Genomic DNA, 22,756 nt, shown 5'->3' on the forward strand with positions numbered 1-22,756 from the left:
TTTTTCCCCATGTTAATCACCTGTTCTTCTTAAACCAGCACTGGCAAAAAGACTGCCTTTTTACAGGAATTAACTTATGTACAGGGAAGTCCCAGACCAACTGAGCTCTCCTTACAGTATCTTAAATTCATAACTGAATCAACAATTCATCTTTGCATTTACATAACATTTCAAATTCACTGAGCTTACATGCTCTAACAAACAGTGGGCATCATCGCCTATTTAAAGAGCAAAAAAAAAGCCAGACAGCAATTGAATAACTCAATGGCAAAAGATGCAACAGAACAGAATTAGATCCCAATTCATCTGCTTGCCAGCCCTCACCTACTTGGTAGACCACAGCAGCAGTCCCAGTAGTTCACTTGTATGCAAAACTCTAATGGTCAGCACAAGTAATGAAAAATACTAATCAAAACCTCTCATGTCCCTTTAATGACATTCCCACGGATAAAACGAAAATAAAAGGCCTAAAGATTTAAAGACCATTCTCTTATTTCCTCAACTAAAAAGGACTTGCTCCAGACATACCACTGGCTCTTGGTTTTATCTGAAGCTACAGAATCCACAAAAAGGGCCTAAGATAATGTTGCAGAAGGCTGATGCCCATGGATCAACTAGAATGTTCAAATCACAAAAAAAAAAAAAAAAAGCCACTTATTTCTGTGTTAAGGTTTAGAAAAAGTAGGAAATAACACTGTTTCATGGCCATAGACAATACTGTACTGAAAGCTTGCTTACATGTTTATCAATTGAATTGTGAATGCTGAACTTGTGCTGGTGCTTCAGTCAGAGGTTTGTATCTTCACCAGACTTTACGTATTGGTTTGAGAAAAAGAAGTTACAGGTCCATCTGCCTACACGTTCACATGATGGTTGGACATGCTCCCAGACACACACCATGCATGCTGGTAAGGTACACAAGCAAGTCCTTCTCACATGTATGTGCAGAAAAGCTGCTGGCTGAACAGTTCTACGCATCCCAGGTGCTCTTTTCCTCTCAGTTGCAAAATCTCCAGGGTCTCAAAAGCAGAATACACACACTTAATGAAGAAGTTACAGACAAAAGTAACCGTACAGTTTCCTTCAACTCCATACCTAAATGTACACACACATTATGAGGGACACTAATAACCACCCCAAAATCATAATCATCTGGAGTCATGGAGTGCCTGACTGAACGAGCCACTGAAGGATAAAAATCCCAAAAGAAGAGTTGTGTCAGTAAGTTGTGGTAACAGTAGAGCACTGTCAAAATGAAAGTTTATGTGATGAATGTATAGATCTCAGGAAGAGAAGTAGTCTCCACAGCCGTCACCTAAAATTCGGAATAGCTCACAGGATACTTTATGCTTGCAGCCAATCAAGCTATTTAATGAAACAAGTTCTCTATTAAAATTAAGGCCTTTTTTTTTTTTCCTGTAGCCACAAACATGAGTGCCCCCTGACTTAAATGGCGTTCCTGATATGACTGAGTAAAAATTCTTCTCCTGAAATTTAAAAGTAACATTAGCCTGCAAGAGTGGGTACTTGACCTTGCCATAGAAGGCACCAAGGTCCTTATTTCATTGTGAGAAGTCCTCTATCTGAAGATTTAGAGCAGACACATTCATCAGACATACTGTGAACTGACAATCTTCAACTAAGGTACTGATGTTCACGATCCAACTCCACAAAGGACAAGAAGTTTTTGAGGTTATACATTGGAAAACAGAATCCACCCTGAAAACTTGCTTGGCCTGCTCCAGCCAACAGAAGTACTGCTGCTAATGGAGAGGAAGACAGATGGGGAAAGACAACATGGAATCACACATATCTATTACAGATTGACTAGAAGTGGCTGTTCATTTCAAGGCAGACACCGACCTCTGGGTAATCCACACCTCAGAGATGGGTCAGAGGACATCATGTCCTTTCCCCTACTTTAAGGCTTCGGAAATAGCTCTGCCACCCTGAGAAGCCACGTATCTATGTAGTTGGCTTTGACAGCATCAGTTTCAGATTGGCAGCTTTTCTGCATAGACAAAAGAAACTCATTTATCCCCATTTGTGCGGATGGTACTATGAATCAACGTTGGTTAATGATAGTCCTGAATGTCTGCATGGTCTTTTTCTGCATATGCCCCAAACTGAAATCATAAGAGCGAATTTCCAAAATGAAGAGAAAATGGTACTTGCTATAAACCTGAATGTAGAACATTTCAGACATTGCTGGCATCTGCCATGAAGAGATGGCAACCAAAAAATGCTATGGAATGACATCTAATGAATTAATTCTTGAGAGACAGGTGACCAGGCTGTTCTAAACCATAAATTGCATGCACCCTGTACACAATCTTGCAATAAATGCCATAGATACATAACGTTTGCTGATGTCACCACACCAGCTATATTCTGCTTATATAGACATATAAGCTGACTCAAGAACTTTGAAATTTGTTCTATAGTGGATAAAATCCAAGGAGGAGAGTCCAGGAGAGTCCTTATAAACTTCAAATGGCAAGCTGTGTATCAGACAAACTTTAAGTTTGAACTTCTTGCAGCTCAAAATGAAAAACTCAAGCTAAATCTTAGGGTATTCAGAACTAGCTCGAAGAGATATTTCTGCAGGCAATCATCCCGGTACAGACAGATAACGAATTCCCACCCTCTTAGCTGTAAGAAAATTACAGCCTTGGCTCTCACGAAAAATCTTTCTGCCATATGAAGAGTGCCCTGAACCTGGCCTTCATTAAACAAAGGCATTTCAAATTAAGCTACCTGATCAAAACACAAAAATGTATGCTTTGCACAAAAGAGATGGTAACCAATTTCCCTTCCAATATAATAATCACTAATATCACACCCACTATCTGGAATTTAAACTACTGCATAAAGTTATTTATGTTATGAAGTTCTAGATGAGTCTACAGCCTCTAATTCTTTTCAATAGCTATAAAGCAACTCCAGTCATTTCGACTTTCAGAAATAAGGGTCCAGTTGTAGGACTACCGCTATTAGCCCAGAAGCATTTTCACTTCTTACCACAGCAAGTTTTTACATGATGATTTCTCTCTTGAAGAGCGATGGGGAAGAGAGAGCACAGAACAGAATCACACAAGAATTCAGGCTGGAAGGAGTCTCTGCAAGGCATCTGGTCCAAACCCCTCCCAAATAAAGGCCAGTTTCAGAGTTACTTGAACAAGGTTCCTTGTTCAGTTCAGTTTTGAATGTCTCCAAGGCTAGTTTTCAACAAGTCAGAAAATTCACACATGTAATCTTGATCACAACACACAGGACCCGCCATGCTTAGAGGAATCTTATAAGTCTGGTTTCTCGATACTGGAAACTAGCAAGTCAAGGATATAGGATGTGCATGAGAAACTGACTTTCAAGAGTCTCAACATTCAAAAAAAGGCCGAAGACAGCAGAACCAAAGATATATGCATAGGTTAAACAGACTATACTACTAAAAGTGCCAGCATAATGGTAGACAGCTAGGTTGTTTGCTTGACAGTGATAAAGAACTTACATAGCCAGCTCCACAGAGCGAAGGGCAGAACAGAAGCTTGCTTCCTCAAGGCCTGTAGCATATTATAAAATCTTGACTGCAAATGCAGTCCTATGAGACCTTATATTCACTGAAGAATCTTCACCCACACTTAAAAGGAGATGTAGAGGATGCTGGCGAGTGTGGTCACAAAGCTCTCTCCCAACAGCCGCTATAAGGGTTACACTGAAGGAACTGCAATATCTTACCTAGGAATCTGTAAATTGGTGTTTAAGAACAGGAGGTCCTCAAGGAACAGTCAGTCCTAGGGATTTCTCAAATTCTCAAAGTCCAGAGATGTCATTTGACAATAGCAGCAAATATCATCAAAAGCTTATGAGGCCAAGAGAATGGAATGTTTTGCTGGAAGAGAAGGCATTGCCTTCTTTCCAGATTTATCCCTCAACAGAAAAATAGACAGTTGATATGAATGTCCACCTAAATAAAAGGTTTCCTCAGGAGAGACAGTTTTTAAAGCCAGGTGGATGAAACAAAGAGGAACCTTCAAAGAAAATGAAAATCAAAAGACCCTAAAGTGACTAAAGACAAACTTGATGAAGACAATAGAACAATAGCAAAGAGACAGTCAAGCAGCATAGATCTGTTAAGCAGTGAATTGCTCAGACCTCACTTAAGCAGAGAACTGAGAGTGAAGTGCTTACAACCACTAAAATACAGCATCATTCACCACATGCAAGTAGACAGGGCTGTTATGAGAGCCCAATGGTCCTGCTGTGGCACACTTTTCCAGGGGATTGAGAGCAGATGTAGTTACACTGTGAATATTAGCAATGCACAGATATTTCAATACTGATGTTTCCTTTTAGTTTAAATATTTATGTCCATCTCCATTGCTGTTTGGAGTTAGCATTTTTTAGAAAAGACAGGTAAATCTAGTAGGACAAGTAACCTAGAGGTAAAAGGAAAACATATGCCTTTTTCTCCCTTACACAAGGTAGCCTACTCCAGACACTAAGCTTGAAATATTGCTAAACACTCTGAACACACATGAGGAGATTCCCAAAACCTGGCTTTCTCAGCAGAAAATAAAATGAATGAGGACAAAAAGCATTATCTCCCTTTCACAGATAAGAGAGGCACAGAAAGAGATCAGAGGTTTTGCCTGAAGTAACACAGGTAAGGAAAGGCTATTCCCAGTATTTACTCAAGCTAAACCTCTGTCTCTGTCTGGCCTCCTAAAATTATTCCAATACCTCTGGGACAACAGTCAAATTAATTCTTTATTTATTACCCCAGTTCTCAAGTATATTTCAGATGGGCTCATCCATTGTTCCAGTACAGCTGGGTAAACAGACAAAGTAAATTCTATCATGCAGGTTTACGTTATAGCATTCACAACCCTTTGCATATGTTGGATTTTTTTTTTCTTTAAGCGAACTAAGAGTGTGTTTAAAGGTGACTCATGCTGAAAGAAGAGGAATGGAGAAGTCTGGGGAAAATCAGAAAGGAAAGGCTTCTGAAGATTGACTTGTTTCAATATCTTTTTCAATAGAAAAAATAATCATAACTAATTTTTGAAGCTTTAGGATATAATTACACTTATTAAGGCAAAAAATGACAATTATATGGACATCAATTTTAGTCACTGACATGAAAAGAAAGCAAGACTTTGTAGTCCTTTCTAGAAAAGGCTTCCTTTAGACTTAACTGTGAAATGACACCACAACTGTGTCAACAATGTTTAAGATGAACAAGCAACTCATGAGAAATAACAACATTTAAAAAAAAGGCTAAAAAAAATATTAGCCTCCTCCCAAAAAGCTAATCTTCTTAAGATTTTACAGTCTTCCCAAAGCAGACCATGTCCTTCAGTATGCTTGCACAGTGCTTAGTACACAACAGTACCTCATTCCTGACGAGGGCCTCTGGAATTACTGAAATATAAACATCAAACAACAGGAGACAGATGGCGTAATATACAGGAAGGGGTGAGTGCAGATATCCCACTGAAAATAATTTATTGATACTCCTTTCTGCCTACAATTCCACCCCATACCTATTGCATTTCTATAAATGGGGGCGGGGGAGAAGAACCCAAGCTTAAAACACATACACAACAAGAACCTATGTAAATCAAGGGAGTTAGCAGATGTGTTGATAATCTTCTACAAATAAGAAACAAAAGCTGCCATCTGTACTTGTAAATTCAAAGGCTAATAGGCAAAGCTGAGTCTACAGGTCAGACATTATCCTTATTTTTAGGTGAAATAGCTTGAGAATCCCAGTCCTGTAAAAACTCAGCCTCCTGTCCCATTCTTGCAAGTGAAGTCCCACCCTATGCTGCAGAACACGTACAAATTCACCAGCCAGGAACTTGCCAAAGTAAACTGGATTCTTGCCACTGTTTGAGATGGCATTGAAGCAGCAACTGTGTAACTAGGTCAGACCTGCTTACCTAGAACAACCGCAATTTTCTTTACATCTCCGTGTAAAGCTTCTGAAAATGGCCAAGACTGAACAGTTGAGAGCTGCAGCAAGAACATTCAAAAATCATTTTTGATACAAGAGATTTAACTACATTTTAATATGGATAGTATTTTCTATTAACATCAAGGCAGAAGCCTATTGTTCAGTAGAGCTCTTCACTTCCTTTACACAAGACCTATCTCTTTGAATCTGTCTGAGTCAACTTTAGTGACCACTTTAATATTCACTTTACAATTAATGCTTCTTTTTATGGGTTGGTAGAAGGTAAACCAATTTCAGTTCAGCTTCTAGGTATTGAATTTATTATAAAAAGTTATGTACTTAAAACTCCTGTAATGAAACCAGAGGCATCATGAGATATTAACCTAGAGTTAATGCTGAGAAGGCCGGTTTGAATAATTCAATTCATGTCACCTTAAGTATCTTTTCAAATGGAATTAACTTTATCTCACAAAAAAGGAAGCTCCATGTTCCAGTTACTGATTATTGACTCCACGAGAGTTCTGTCTTAAATCATCTCACTACCATTTTCCTCACATTTTTATGTCATTACCACCTCCTTTAAATTTCGAGGGCTAGCTTTTGTTATAAAGAAGCAGTATCAGGTAAGAGGAAAACGTGACTTCAGAATTACTGTTACCATTATGTGATGCTAAAACAGACAAAAATAAAAGCAAACACCAAAGTAGCTGCATTAGTTCAGTGCAGCTGAGAACCAGGGCTGCATTTCAGCTACATGTGCACAGCTACTGCAGTCGCTTCCCTCCTGCACAACTCCACCTTTCTGCAACAATGCCATGGCAGTTCGCTAACACTGCGATTCTCTTGACCTGTTAATTGTCTTATTCTAACACGAAGCCCGGCATTTAGACACCAAAAGGAGATGCTTTCAAATTCCTATCTAAGCTCAGGGGGAAGGGGAGATCACGGTCAGCATTATTGTACAGCAAGAATGAGGGAGCCAGACAGACAAATAGTAAGTTATGTCAAGATACAGGTGTAGGAATGAATCAAAACAAACAAGTAGGAAAAAAAAAGGAAAGATGAACAGAAACAAGAAAGAACAGCTCATAACAGGGATAACAAAGCCATGCTTCGGTACAGACTATAACTGTGCAGTCCCGTCTTTCTGCAAGACACAGGAAAAATCAGAGCAACATCTTACACTGAAGCACAGATGCCCCTGTAACACGAGCGTGCACCTGAACTGGGTGACTACATCACCTAGAGGGTTCAAAGAAGTGAAAACTAAGTAATTGATTTAAAGCCAGCCAGCCAGAATTTCCTTCTCCCAGTCAAAACAAACAACAGAGAAGATTCCCCATGGTCAAGGATTCATACAAAAGTCAGGAAGACTTCTCTTAGCCTAAGACCAAATCAAGATGGCTTTTTTCAAACTCCGACTTAAAATAAATATGGGGGAGACTGTAGGACCTTCAGCAGGGCAGAGAGCGCAGGAATAAGCAGCACTCAGAGCAGGAGGAAAGGTTTTGGCTACGTCCTCCCCCCAAGTTCTTACCTCCCAAAAAATCCTCCATGCTGTGCTCCTCTGTGACATTACCTAATGAGGCAGGACACCAAAATGCAAGCCCTAGGCTTGTCTGAACAGCTGTATTAAGACAACACTCAAAAGGAACAAAAAAGAGACCAGCGATGACCCTAAGAGTTCACAGTTCTGTTATTAAGACAAGTGACAGAGCAGCAAAAACGTGTGTGAAAATAACACTATGGTCCAAAAAGCAGCCCAGCAACTTTCCTTTGTTTTTGATAGCTACAACATAGAGTGTGGTAGGGAAAGAACTGAAGCGCTGAGGCAGTCCTGCAAATCTCTCCACAGTTTGAGCTGTGAGGAAAAACATAGCATGAAGTGTTTGTTTGGAAGGAAGAAAGGTAACAAATTATAAAGCCAAATGCATTCAAGAAATAAACAGCTTCATGATCACCAGGATTACATAGAAGAGAAAATTGAAGAGGAAAGCTAGGAACATTACCAATGTTTTGCAAATTATGAGACAGACCAGCTGAAACGTGCTTTGACAATTTTTATCTATGCCTACAAAGCTTTGCACAGGGCAAGAAGGCTAGGGTAATTTCAGACCTGCTAGGCTGGAGCTGTACGCTAGGTACTGTAAATAAAATGTCAAGACAAACCTAGATATAATATCTGAATTCGCATTTGTGGACAAAAGTGCCTGTAAGTATAAAGAAATAATGGGATCAAAGATAAGCTTGATAGAACTTGCACATGAAGTCAGAAAACAAGTTCAGAGGAGTCTCTGTATGTACACTGACAGAGTGCTTAGGAAGACAGAAGAACAAGAGATGAACATGGATTGCTGTAGCTCAGGTGCTAATTTGACAGTTAATAGGCTGAGGGTTTCCTATTATCTGTATCTCTGTATTAGAATTGTAGATGGAATTAGACTACATGCATTTACAATCACGTATTTAAAGGTGAAATGCTAAAGGTGAAAGATTTCAAGCACAACTCAACCTCAGAGAAGTAACAGCATCATCCCAAACTCAGCTGTCACAGTTCTGCTGGACCGCCTGGGCTCCTCTGGACTGTTTTCCACCGAGAACCCCAGCGGGCTGCATATTACAGGCAAGAACACAGGCATCATCCATTCTTAGAGAAAATAAAAGGTTCTTGTTTTGAACTCAAAGCCATCACAAAATGGATGGCAGATAAAAATATAAAAGAATAGAAATGAAATGTTTATAAGGCCAAAAGCTTGACAAACTGCAACGTATTTTTAAAAACATGCATAATAACCTGCTCCTACTGCCAATGAAGTCAGTATTGCTACCTGCTTCTTGAACAGAATTAAAAGCGTAGCCCTGCCTTCACGGACTTCTGAGAAGTAGGATCTGTCTGTGCAGTTCTGTTAGCAGAGTCCAGAGTCAGGCCACCTCCTGGATACTCTGCACTGATGACTTTACCTCTAGCCATACTAGAAGTCTTAAACAGTCATCAGCAAAAGAAAGATCTAGTGCCCAACCTATTAAAAAAGGCATGGTCTTTTTTTTTATTTTTAAGGTAGGACAGCCCCTGAATGGAGATTTACTGATTGAAACTACTGAAAGAGAATAGCAAGTAAAGACATTAGGTAGAGCACTTGCATAAATTGCCTTAATTTTCAAGGTATCATCTGCTATCAGCAGGGATACAAATCAAGTACGTAGTTATCAGAAAAAAATCTCAGTAACCATGTCTTCAAGTCTTTCTGCATATACATCTGAGAACCATTTTACCACTTAATTTAACACATTGTATCTCTAGTCAATGTTTTCTGTTTTTAAACAGCATAAATAATTATGGGTCTTCTATAAACAGCTCAAATCAGATGGGCTGCCTTACAGACTTGAGAAAGCTCTTATTGACCAAACACATCATCTGTAATCTCCTTTTCAGTCATCAAAAGCCACAGTGAAAATTTGAAAGACTGTAGCTATAGTGACTGTAATTATTTCACTGTTTAAGAAACAGGACAGAAAACAGAAGAGCATCTTATCCTTTCGCTTAGCAAAGGCATGGGTTCCTATGGTTCCTATTGCACAACAACATGGTCAATTAACTTCACCCATTTTATTGATCCAAAACTTGCTTCTTTTTTTGTTTTCCTGTAATCCATGTATTAAGGGAAGGTCAAGGTACACCAATCACTAAATAGTTACCAACATCATAAAATACAAGGCAACGTACTCAAGTTACACTTCTAGAAGAAGAAAGATCGTGTTTTGGAGATGTCATTAAAAAAGGAGATGGAAAAAAGAGCTTACCTTCTGCTCCTTTTCCTTGGCAGCACTGAGTTGAGAGAGGGAGAGCGTTAGTTTTTCCTGTTGCTCAGCTAGGTACTTCTGATAAAGGCTCAAAAGTTCCTGGCATTCTCTGTACTGTTGCTGCAGAGGTGAGACATCAGAAGTTAAGGAAAAATACTGTTTCATGAATAGTTAAGAGTCAAATATATACCAACTTACTCTGTGTAAATCCGATTTAGATCCATAACAGTTCAATTTAAAAACAGATACCATGTGTTTGAGTACTGCCTAATGATGATAAATCTGTCTAGAGACGAATGTTCAAGTACAACCTTCTTTCTATTCAGAGAGTGGAAAAAGAAGAATTGCACCAAATTCTTTTATCATTGGAAAAGGGACAGAGCAGTAGGCAGGTGATGACATTGTTTCAGTTGGAACAATTACAACCCTCTGATTTGTATTCAGCAAAGCCAGACACTACCAATGTTTATTTATAAATAAATAAATATCCAGCCAAGTAAGTAAATAGTCCATTTTTAAGCAGAGGCATGGATTCACAAGCCCACATACCCAAATCCAATCTCTTTGCTTGAGCACCAACGGCTCAAAAACCCACAGCTACAGATGCAGCGCTACAGGCCTTTTAGAGACCAGCAATGATTTTTGGACAGTAATCTGGAGAAGCAGCAACTGTGGTGTCTGCAAGGATATTAGCAAGCAACAGTGTCCTGCCTTGCTTGCAGCATTGCAACAGGAGATAAATCTGCTCTTCACCTGTCATTGTGTAATTCCCTCCCTTGCTCATGTAGCATGGTAAACCATTTATGCTCCCCCTTCTCCCCCCTCACTTTTAATTATGCATGCAGATGGGATAAGGGCTCGCTGTCCAAAGAGATTACTCTGAATAAATACTTTAATAACAAGTCACCGCAATTAAGGTAGGGAACAAAAACTTCTTCAATCTATAAAATGGTGTTGAGTTACAGATTTCCTTAACATTTTTATGATCTAATCATTGCTTCTGGGCAAATTCATGTTGCAATCATTTTTGCCAATCATGGCTGCATAAATAACTCACTGCTTTGTTATTCCCTGTTATGACCCTTTTTTTTTTTTTTTCCCTTCCCTTCTTCTTGTTCTTTTGGGGGAAGGGGGAACTTGCCAGGTTTTCTTTTTGTTTGTTTTGCTTTGTTTTAAATGAAAGGCTACACAGAGAATGAGCAAAACCTTTTAGGAAGGAAGGAATGGGAGGTTATTAAAGCCCAGTGTTTAAATCATTCAGGAGAGCTCCTAGTCCACCTTTGCTCAGCACCTGGAAATACAGGAGGATACAAACAATGGTCTAAACAAGCTAATTGCTTTCCAGAGTCAGCCTGCCTGAAGCCTGGGCTGTTTTACATTTCAGTTCATTTCGTCAGAGAGCACCAAAAGGCTGAAGTGATTTGTGGTGGTCTCAGGAGTCTCTGCCAGCTATGATGTATATAAAAGGAATTTTTTATTCCGGTTGTAACCATAGGCAGTAATGTTTATAGTAGGTGAACATATTAGCCTGGACGCAGGGCATGAATTTTACTCTAGAAAAAGCCAGTTCATTTATACTGCCTAAGAGTTAAATGTCGGTATTTGAAGACAAATTATAGGGAAATTCATTTAAACCCATGTTATGTGGCAGAATATAAAAACAGACAGTCCTATCTTTATCAGTTTTTTACAGCCCTCTTAATTCACTTTGCTTCCAGCAGCCCCTTCCCCACCAAACAGATTTCACCCTCTTCTCCCTCCAGCCAGCACACTGCTGGCACACAGAACAAGTACCCAAAATGGCCCCGGGGTCATGAGTGACGGCCATGCACCCACTCGCACTCTTACCATAATGTTGGTACCAGCCGTGTCTGGAAGCCAGATGAGATTGCCCGCACAGTAGCGCATACATACGTGGTGCATGGGTACCACGAGAGATGCCCAAATCATGTTTTACAGACTGCAGAGCGCCTGCCGTGCACATGATGCTGCCACCTCTTACTTGCAGCTGCCAAATTTATTTAAAATACAGCTCACAAACACGACATGCAAAATTAGTGTTAGGAAAGCAAATTCTAATTGTCCAAGAGCCAGTTATGGGATAACAAGTGAGAAGGGCAATAGTTAACGTGAGCTTGAATGGCAGCTGAGATACTTCTGAAATTCTTCGAAGATTCCATCAGCAGTGTAACTATGGTTAAAACTTCCTGTATTAGAAGATTAAAATCTCATTCATTCAGACAATGACTCTGCATTAAGCAACATATTGTTACAGCCAACATAGTCCAAAGCCCTGCTTTGCTCATTAAGTAAGTAAACATCAAGCTTCAAATAGGGAAGAAAAAAAAAAAAAAACTGTTCTTTTGTTGCAGGCACATGTATAATAGCTCTAACTATGATAATTCTCCATAATGTGCTGGTACATTTACTGCAGAATACTTTCTTAAAAAAAGCTTTAATATTAGATCTTACTCTTCTGTTCTATTGAATTTTTGCTAAAAGCAGCAAGACGATCTCTTTCTTTTTTTCTCCCCTACAAATTAGCCAGGCAATAAACAACAAACACTGCCACAAAAATATTTAAGTCCTTCAGATACAATGGGGGCACACATGTTCAATGGGAATGTGGTCTCCAAACAAATACATAGGTAGTGACAAATATTTTTATAATCTGCTTTATAAAAAAGAAACAGGAATTGCTATAAGGGTGAAAAAACCTGCAAGACAACAAGTCCTGCAGATTTGCATTCCACAGAAAAGTGCGTGTGCCTAAATGCTCACAGATATTTCTTTATCCATTTAGGAGCACAAATACTGGATTTACAAGATGTTAGTTACCTGAGAGAAGTGGTACTTGGCATTTCACTAAACTGTAGTTTTATATTCAAGAAATATGCATTTGAACATATCCTAGTAATACACTTCATGCAGTTTGTTAATAAAGTATTTAGGTTGTTCACAGGGGGTGGGAAGTACACGACCAAAAAATCAACTTCAGAAATGCAAAGGTTAAGATTTCAACACTACATGTCATACTGCAAGGACTATATGTTTTACAGAATAAATTAGTTAATTTCATCGCTGAATGCAAGTCATAGAATTAAGAGTTCATTTATGGCTCTTCAGAGATAATATCCTCAGTGGAGATAGAGTTGGCTTTGCGAAGAGGGACCACTGCATGCAGCAGTGGCACGCTTACAGATTTCCAGGGAGAGGAACATTAGGCAGGGAACAAAGAGCATCTTATGGGTGAGGCTTCAGAAGAAGGCACAGCCAACCCTAATGCTAGGCTCCTGCCAGAGACACACTTCTGCTCACCCCCAGGAGTCTCACCCCTCCATCTGCATCAGCTCTGCAGCTCTCCCAAGCCCCCTGCTTATCCTGAGGGCTTAGCAAACCGAACCAGCAAATCAAAGGGTCATTTAAGCACAGGAGCTGGCATGAAGCAGGCAGAGGAAACGTGCAGCTGGAAGAGGGGCCACGCTTCCAGCAGCAGCACCCTGCCTGGTAGAGACTCTCCACCTTGCAAAGTCTCAATCCTACTCTTCAGCTTGACTCCTAAGCCTTAGTCTTTTATGTCTGCTAAGACCATACCAACTGTGCCCAGCTTAATCCTTGCTGAAATATTTTTAGCCTGCTCACCAGCTGAAGCAGGACAGCCAGCTACAGATCCTTGCTTCCCCAGAATTTGGAGGAAAAAAGGAGGTGTAAAGAAAAGTACTAACCACAAGCATACCTGCTGACCTCCTGTAGCATTCCCAGTACAGTGTTCCCACTGCTTCTCTGACTGTAAGCAAAGCTCACCTTAAAAGCCAAAATATTTTGGTTTAGAGCAACCAGAAACTTTCTAGAAAGCTTTTGAGTTTTCCACATCAACCTCCACATCTTTCTGTGTGCAATGTCCTCTTTTCAGCCACTCAGATACCCACTGGCCTTCCCTTCTAGGACAGAGGTTTCCAAATGTAGCCAGCACCAGCCACTCTGCAAGGGTGACCTATTTGCCGAAGTTCTGTCTTTCCCAAATCACTTCTTGTAAGAAAGACAGACAAAAACAAACAGGATTTTTTTCTTCAGAGAGATTTTTTAGCCTGTATCGTTTCAGAGGTGCTTGGTTTTACCTCCCTTTTTTGTAAGGGAAGAAACACATTTAAGCAGCCTCCACTCACAGGAATTTGGGGCTGGAAAAAGTTTTCTAGAAGCTATTACCATAAGAGGAGAGCACAACTAACAAGATTTTTTGGCAATCAAACTAGTAACAAAGGCCCCGTTGTGTTTTCAGTGCGTGAGAACTCCTTGCCTAGTGACTCACTCCTCAACGGTTTGTCACGAGCAGTTTTGGGAAAGGCATAAGCTTTAGCGTTTGCATTTTACACCTGGAGAAACTGTGGCACGGGGAGTCTTTGGGCACATCTGCGCACACAGGTGCAGCCCAGCAGCCCCACGCTCCACACACCAGCTCCAGCACAGAAGTCTTGAAGCTGTAAGGTAAGTCACGTAGCCCAGGCACAGCACTAACAGCCCAGATCCGTCCTGCAGCTGATTAGCTTAGTGTGCAAGACTGTCTACATCCACCCATGCGGACACATCCTAAGAGACTTCCCAAGCATCAAACAAGCTGCTGAGGGATGACAGGTTCCCATAGTCCCTGACTTGGACCATCCTTTCATTCTGATCCACGTCCAGAAGAGATCACAACAGCCACATCTCCATCTTCAGCAACAGGATGCTCCAGTCCCACCAGCCCGTACATCCAATGGAAGATTCTCAAGAGACTAAGGGCTAGTACAGACATGCAAAGACAGATAGAGCAAGCAAAGGAAGAGAAAAGTCAAACAGGCACAAGTTTAAATTTAAGTAAGTCAGCAATAACTTACACTTTGCAGTAGAGATACAAGGAACCTTCAGGGATATAATTTCAGCACGTGATGAATAAAGCTTTTTGACATCTGCAATCATGATCTAGTAAACACAAAATAGTTTTTTTTTAATCCTTGCTTAAGGACACGTCTCTAGAAAGCTGACTAGTTATCATCATACTGGCAGTTTCAGCAAAGACCAAACTCTCTTCACTGCCTCAAGTAGTCCCTTGAAGACAAAGGCTGAGAAAAAACTAGAGCGACAAGGAGAAGCTGAGAAGTACCAGCACCACTGGCTCAAGGCTGCTGAAGCTAGACTGGGAAGGGAAAGAGGTCTTAAGTCCCCAAAGAAAAGTCTATTCAGATAGCTGCGGGCAGACCTGAGCTTGCCCACTTGCACTCCAACTAGGTGTGTTTAAGCCAGCCCTATTCAAGAAGTTGTGCAGGCACAACAGCACAGCATCTAGCACATCGTGCTTAAACCAGTTTACCATGCTTTGATGTTTTGTTTTACGTTTGGCTGCAACTACACCATTTCCAGAGGGCAACTGGACTGTGCCCGGCAACTTGAACATCAAAGCAGGCTCACATCCACTGAATAGACATGCATATATCTCCTATTTTAGCACCCTGAATGACTGTGACATCCTATTGCACTGTTATTCATTAGTCCAAAAATGTCTTAGCAAATGCCACCAACAAGTAAGGCTTGATCTCCGCTTAACTGCTTATGATACAAGGGTTTGCACAGAGTCTGCAGAACCCCGAAGGGCCCCGACAGCCTCGTGGCAAACTCCACTACCAGTGTGCTCAGTCTGAAGTGAGCCCACATTTTTCCATGCATCATCCAAGCATATATTTTTTCAGTATTTTGACATGAGGCAATGAGGTTTATTTTCTACCTTAAAATTTTGCATATCAATAGGAGAAAGATACCATGCCTTTTGGGAAAGAAGCAATATGTATGCCATTCTGATTTCCACCTGCAGGCTCTCTCTTCTTCCTAACCAAAGAAAGGATTAAAATAATGCCGCTTCAACTACTTACATATGAAAAGTCTTATGAATAAAAATAAACTGCTGGTATTAATAAATTAACATCTAAAAGGCACACTTTAAAATATAAACTAAGATATTCTAAGCTCTTTCCTTTAGCATTAAACAATTACATACTTCATTGGAAGCTGACCCACATTTAATTTTAATATACAACTTGCGTTCAATATATAGACAGTTCTGCATTTTGACAACCTCAGAAAAGCAACAAGCCTGCATTTCAGAAATCAAACTATCCAGGCAGAGATCAAAGTCAACCTCAACACATTTCTTCTACCTTTAAAATTAAGAGAAATTAAAGTAAGTAGCTTGAACCTATGTGAATCATTGTTCTGAGAAAGGGTAAAGACTGGTAACTTCTATGAAGGTTTATTATCTAAACTCTAAAGATGCTGCAAAGACTGAAGGTAATAAAACGTTTTATGAACAACTTCACTTCGCTCGTTCTTATATAACTGAGTTTATGTGGACTCTTTGGCACAATGATGCTAAGAACCTGTAGGGAACTTTCTGCACAGCCACTTGTATTAAAAGAAATCATCTGGTGCAGGTCTGAACCTTATGAGCCTTCAATTCAAAACACAGTCTTCTTCTGATCCATAATCCTCAGGAAGCACATTTCTGCAAACGCTATAAAGAAGCAAGTCACATACAATAAGATAGAGTGATCTCCAATCTGGAGTCCAACAGTTACATTTTAATTTACAGTTGAATATTTTAATATTGTTATCCAGTCAGTAAATTAACTCAAGATGCGAGAATAAAAAAGGGAAGATGCATAGGGAGAAAGGTCAGAAGGTCCACAAAAGTTAAGAACTTCACTTCTGTTTGAAGCATCAGCATTATGTTGTTGAATGCTACAGCTCTCGTATCAAGGAATTGCTTAATACATTCCCATTCTGTTAGAAGGTAAATTAAATTTACATTCTTTGGGAATATGGTATTGTAATTAGTTCACGACTTGATTACACTTTGAAGTGAGCCAACCCTGCATATGGTGCATACAAATTAGTTAAGTTATGGTTACTTACCTTAAGGAAAGCTAGAGAGTTCAGCACAAAGTTAGGGAAAAAGCCACAGCAGTCATTTGAAGCTTTCAGGAAGCCTATGTAAAACATCACATTCAAATCTATTCTCTGGACTTACTGATATCAGGTGGGAACAGAAATAATAAAAATAGTTTCCTGAACAGCTGAACAAGTTGTTTTCAATGAATAGTCTTTCCGTTTCCACCCATACCACCTGTAGGACAACTGTTAAAATTGATCCAAAAAAAAAAAAAAAAGCAGTTAAAGATATAAGAATTCCTACCCTGGTTAATCACCGGTATGATTTATTCATAATACTTGCTTTTTTTTTTTTTTTTTATTTCTTTTATGGACATCCTGAGTTTTATTTCATCTACCAAGATGCTCTGTTCCACCCAGATGATGAAATTCCCTTTAGTTCACTTTAAAAATACTGAAAGATATTGAGGTGCACAATATACATGCACTGCATCTAAAAACTGGCCAAAACAAAAAGATAACCAGCATGGTTTAAAGAGAGCAAGGAGAGCATTTAAACCTAGAACTAATTCCTAACGTTGCATATGAAGTCAGAGAAATCTCTATCATATTTTGAAAATGCAAGAGCAGTTCAGAGTATAAGATTTGATCCTATGTATTATAAATCCTTCCCACAGGATATGCCAATCACCCTGGACAGCTTATCTGCCATGTACTCTGGTTCAAAGGTGGGTAAGGACAAAAATATCACACGCCATCATATGCCAGCAGATGTGCCTGGATCAATAAATGCAAATACTATCTCAGGGCTTGCACTTTCCATTCCAAGTGGAAAACACAGCTCCAGCCTTATCTTCATTAACACAAACAAAAGGATACTTACAGGCAAAGAAAAAAAGAAAATAAAGGTTTATTGCACAGCCCAGCTGTGCTAATGAGTTTCTTCTAATGAAAAGGAAAGAAGAATACAGCACACACAAGACGAGTTGGGCCACTACCCACACCAGTGAAAATGTTTTCACAATAATGAACACAAGGAATCTGAAAACAGAAAAAACTAAGAACCTGAATACACAAAATACAGACCACACAGATCATAACCACCTACTGGTCCTGCCATGGGCCATAAAAAAATTACTTGTGGCTTAACAACTGCAATGGCAGGAGATTTTCCACACCGGCAAGAGCTTTCTCAGAACATATCTGCTCCTTTTAGGGAAGCTTTGCCAATGTCAATAGCAACTTTCAGAATTTCAAGATTCCTTTTGGCAGTTGCTTAGATGGCACAGCTACCCTGCCTCTTCCACTGGAAACTGTTAGGGAACTTGTTACTTATGCATGTGTATCAGCCAGTAATGATCCTTTTTTTTTGTGGGGAAAAAAAGGAGCCTGGAAATTCAGCCATATACAATTTCTGTGCAGAACAGTCCCAGCACCTGAGAACAACACCACACATATCATCGCGAACAACAGAAAACAATCTCAACCTGCACGGTGTCAGAAGGCAAAGCCAAAAAAACAGGTTTTGCACCTATCACCATCCACACGCACAGAATGCTATTTTTTCCTTTGACATATTTAGAGCACAAAATTAAACAAATAAAAGGAACACTGCGTAATTTAGCTTTCATTTTCTATCAAATTGCTCATAATTGTAACCATAAAATGATAATATTCTACCATATGTGCATCTGCAAAGCCCACAAAAGCACTGGTCAGCCCCTGCGAGACGAAAAATGAACCTGCAGCTCCACCTAGTGACCTGCTTGGATATCACAGCCCGCTTAACTAAACTTGCGCAGAGAGCTTGTCAAATTTGGAGGTTAATTTTCTTACATAGAGGGATCTAACACATCGTTTTGAAACATGGACATCCGCCGTGCAATCCTCCTCAAATGACACTCTCCTCTATCCACGCAGTCAGCCGCAGCTTTACATGAAGCACCTATCACTGGAAATACTTGCTGTTTCACTTACAGGCCTTTGTGAGAATTCCCAATCTTTCACAGTAGCCACCGTTCCTGTTTACACAAAGCCATTTGTCATATCAGTGCTAGTTGATATTAAAACAGCCGTGTTCTTTGCTCTAATTTGACAACAGAGCTCCCGGCAGAAGCCCGAGGAGAGATAAGGTGCTTTTAGTCTATGTGGGAATTGAAGTATGTGAGAAAGAATGCTCAGCCTGTTATGTTTAGACACGGTAACAGGAGTTATTTAACAGGATAAATGCGAGCTCAGAGTCAGATGCATGGAGCAAAGGGGATGGAGAGGCAAAAGAGAAATGGAATGTAAAACCTGAACTCACCAAAAGCAGAGCTACAGCACCTCCATCTCAATTAAAGAACATGCATAGTAAATCAAAAAGCTGTCTGCTTTGCAGAGAATGAGAATGTAAGATCACAAAACACCATCTCATTTTATAACGAAGCTAATCAGGTTTGGTCTTGGTTACTATCAGAACGGAGATCACCTGAGAATACACAGTGGTGTCTGTCTTGCTGCTTCTTTGCAGGAAACAATCAATCATCACTCTTAATTTTATATACTTGATGTCTCTCACTGAACCTTTTCCTTACAGCCCTCAAATGGGAATAATGTTGACAGAGAAAAGCAGGCTTCCCTTCAGCCAGGCGAGCAGCTCCCATTACTCCCAGAGCAAGAGATTCCTTGTTCAGGTCCCCACTGGAAAAGAAACCTGGCCATGATGGGGAATTCTTTTGTCTGCTGCTATCTCACATGGTTGCCTCTCTGTATCTTACACAATCTGCATCAGGCTAGGATATTTCAACTTTCTTTTCCACCCTTTTTAAAGCAGAATGTGCTCAGACAGGAGCACGTAGATTTTAATCCAACTAGGTATAAATGGTACAAGTGGTAAGACAAAAATCTACAAACATCACTGAACAGAAATACAAAAAATAAATACCAGCAATCCCAGAAAATCTTGTGCTTCTTATGGAACTGCCTTCAGCGTTATAACTAGAACAGCGAGAATGTAAAAATCACATATCATTCTAGATAATTTTTCTATTAAAACTATTGCTATTTTGACAGTCTTTCTAACCTTGTTAGAGCACAATCTGTTTGCAGCACTGTTGATGAGAAAAATGCAATGCTCCTTTTCCTAAAAGGCCACTGAGGGCAAATAAAATTCCATACAAGCATTATAATGCTAATTTTAAAGGAGGTGTCCCAAAACCCCAAAAAAGGAAAGTACGTCATGTAAGAGTGCTGCAAAGATTTTCTTCTGCGTCATGTGCTGTGCACATCTCTAGCTACCTAAGAATGACAACAGAATTACACCAAAGTTACTCCTTTCTGGTAAAATCTGACCTTAAACATGCCAAGCTGAAAAGCACTGGTTTCACTGAACTGAAGCCAGTGAAGAAAAGATTTAATAACAGCCTCATTATAAGGTTCATTGTTGTAGGACTATTTAATATACAAGATTAACACATCTTATCTCCCACTTTCACTGAAACCTATTATACCCCTCATTAATACATGCACATTTCTACATCATTTACAGCTCTAAGGTCTCAAATAGTATTGTCTGAAACGGGGTGTGTTCTGATGTTTTTCCGGGTGGTAGGCTCTTTTCCCACTAACAGTATTCTAAAATCAACCCCAGCTCAAAATAGGAGATATGGTTAGGTAAACTAAACAGAGCTGTTTCAAATAGAAACAAATCAAGAGTCATTTGTCTGCCTACAGCCTGAATTTCATTTTGTCACTTAGTTTCTCATACCCAGACCAAAAGGTGACACATCTACACACAGTAAGACAGGAAACTTCCTCCTTCCCAATCTGGTGAATAATGATATTCTTTCCTCCTTACAATTCAAGATTTAGAAGTAGTTAAAGTGAACCACAGCTCCTCAAATTAACAAGCATTTTGTATTTCTTGAGGTCTGGACCACTGGAATAGAAAAAGAAGGTATATCGTGTAAAGAATGTAGCACTGTCCCAGATTAAACACACAAAAATATTTGCACCTGCAAAATATACCAGGATAGACCAGCACAATGTACCTTAATGCACCTGGAGACATGGGAACAGATAGGAAAATAGATTTTTTACATTCTCACTAGACTAAAAGGACCAGGTTGGTCCTTACTCTTGCACAAAAGGGAGACTTGTTTTGAGCCAGACAAACACAGGGGCTCATGAAGACACAAACACTCTTGTTTCTATTGGAAGCATTTCAGGACAGAGCACATGCACTTGTCCAGCAAGTAACTGAACAAACAGAGGATTCAGACATGAACAAGGTCTTCAGTACTTCTGTCTACCAGGTTCCAGAAAAACAAAAGGAGCTGATTTTTCAGAGTTTTTCTAAGCTGTGGGTCTACACTCTGCATGAAGCTGTGAACATTTAAAGTTTAAATGAACTCAGCTATACAAGAGAATCCATCCAGTGCTATCAAATAGAGAGAGACATTCTGACTCCAGTTCTGAATGACAGGTTTAGACACTGGGAGACTCTCTGGGGCAAGTGTTATAATTTGCTCCTCCTGTTCTTATGCTGTGCCATGTGCTTGCGGCCACTATGAGAGCTGGAACACTTAACTCAGTGGTTTGACCCAGTACAGCCACTTTATGTTCTTACTGTAATAAAGTTAGCAGGTAAAATATACTAAAACTTGTTAGTGTCCTTGTGTGCCCCTTCCACTTTGGGACATTCTATGAAGTAGAGTGAAGATACCTCTTCTCCAAGCATCTGAAGAGAGCTGCTACCACTTCAAGTTGTTATAAAACAGGTTAACCAAAACACATAAAACAAAATGTCAAAATAAGTTGGCTTTCTGAAGCCAACAAAAAGATTTCCACATCAAGTGATTAATATTTATGCAAGAGGAAGAAAACAAATGACCTGGAATGATTCTACCGGGAAGTATCAGTAGGAAAGACGGCTTCCAGGAGCCCAGTCTCTGATTTTCTCCTCTACTTGGAGACCAAGATGTTTAATCTGGCTGATCAGTTTTGTATTAGAAAAAGGGTGACAGTGACCCACTCACATTTTACTCACATGTAAACTTTTTGGAAGCTTACATGCCTTTGGGTAAAAACAAGTTTCATGAAGCTCTACATGTTCAGTCTCCTGTGGGGTGGGGAACCAAGCCCGCTCAGCCTTATATCGGCACACTTGCCACCACAGAGGAACAGCTGGCGTAATGGAGGTTTTCCTGGTTTCTTACACAGAGCATGCCACGATGGGCAGCTGGATGTGTATCAGCCAAGGCAATCTAATATATTGGTGGGGAAGAGAGAGAACCCCTTCTCTGTAGCTATGACTTCCCCCCACTTTGCACTTCTCCACTGCTGTTAGAAGATCATTGGCAAGCATTAGCCTTTAGGACATCAGTGTTGGATGCCCTTTTCTCTAGAAGATAAAAATGCCAACATCTAAATTCAGAAATGCTCATCAGAAGAAAAAAAATAGCTAAAAAGATTTTGCATAAAGACAGCTACTGGCAGCAAGAAAATGATACTTTCATATATCCTTCTCTGACTGGATTAATATTTGAGTAAGCAAATAGCTCTTTGGCAAATTCTTTAATTATTGGAATACAGACAGAATCACAGTCAGATGCTTCCATGCATACAGCCACACTCCATAAAAACAAAAATGGAAAATCTGTGATCCAGTGCATCTACAGATAATGCAGGGCTCACCACAGATGCTTGGAAGAGCTCAGTCAAGGCAGTTACTGAAAAGGGTTTCTTGTAAAATACATTCCCATGATTATAATAAATTTCTGAGCCATCAAACCAAAGACACTAGAAGGAAATGGGGGGAAAAAAAGCTCAAGAAACATTAAAAGATCTTTTACATTAAGGGACTATTAAAATCAGAAAATTTATTGGTATTTTCCAGACCAACAGGTCAAAGTATGTATGCCAAGGCATACTGGAATGTATGTTTTTTGGTCAACAAATAGAAAAAGCAAGTTAGTGTATGTAATCCTCTTGCAAGTGCCCTAAACTCAAAGTGACTGACTTTTAAGAAGAGTACCATAAGTAAAAAAAAATAAAATCTAGAGAGTTACTTTCCTCACAGAAGTTCAAAACACAAGACAA

The 22,756-nt window shown here is 39.7% G+C and overlaps 1 protein-coding gene across 5 annotated transcripts in view; it reads right to left on the reverse strand.

Moving 5' to 3' along the window:
• The window catches only part of KIAA1328 (KIAA1328 ortholog), a 176,990-nt gene that overhangs the window by 98,793 nt on the left and 55,441 nt on the right, over positions 1-22,756 (reverse strand). For all 5 annotated transcript variants that reach the window (XM_035565946.2, XM_035565944.2, XM_050716342.1 and 2 more), the window contains one exon: positions 9,758-9,885. In XM_035565946.2, the coding sequence (XP_035421839.1) occupies positions 9,758-9,885 (128 nt within the window). The remainder of the gene's footprint in view (positions 1-9,757; positions 9,886-22,756) is intronic.

Source organism: Cygnus atratus, chromosome Z (assembly GCF_013377495.2).
Source record: "Cygnus atratus isolate AKBS03 ecotype Queensland, Australia chromosome Z, CAtr_DNAZoo_HiC_assembly, whole genome shotgun sequence".
Taxonomy (NCBI): domain Eukaryota; kingdom Metazoa; phylum Chordata; class Aves; order Anseriformes; family Anatidae; genus Cygnus; species Cygnus atratus.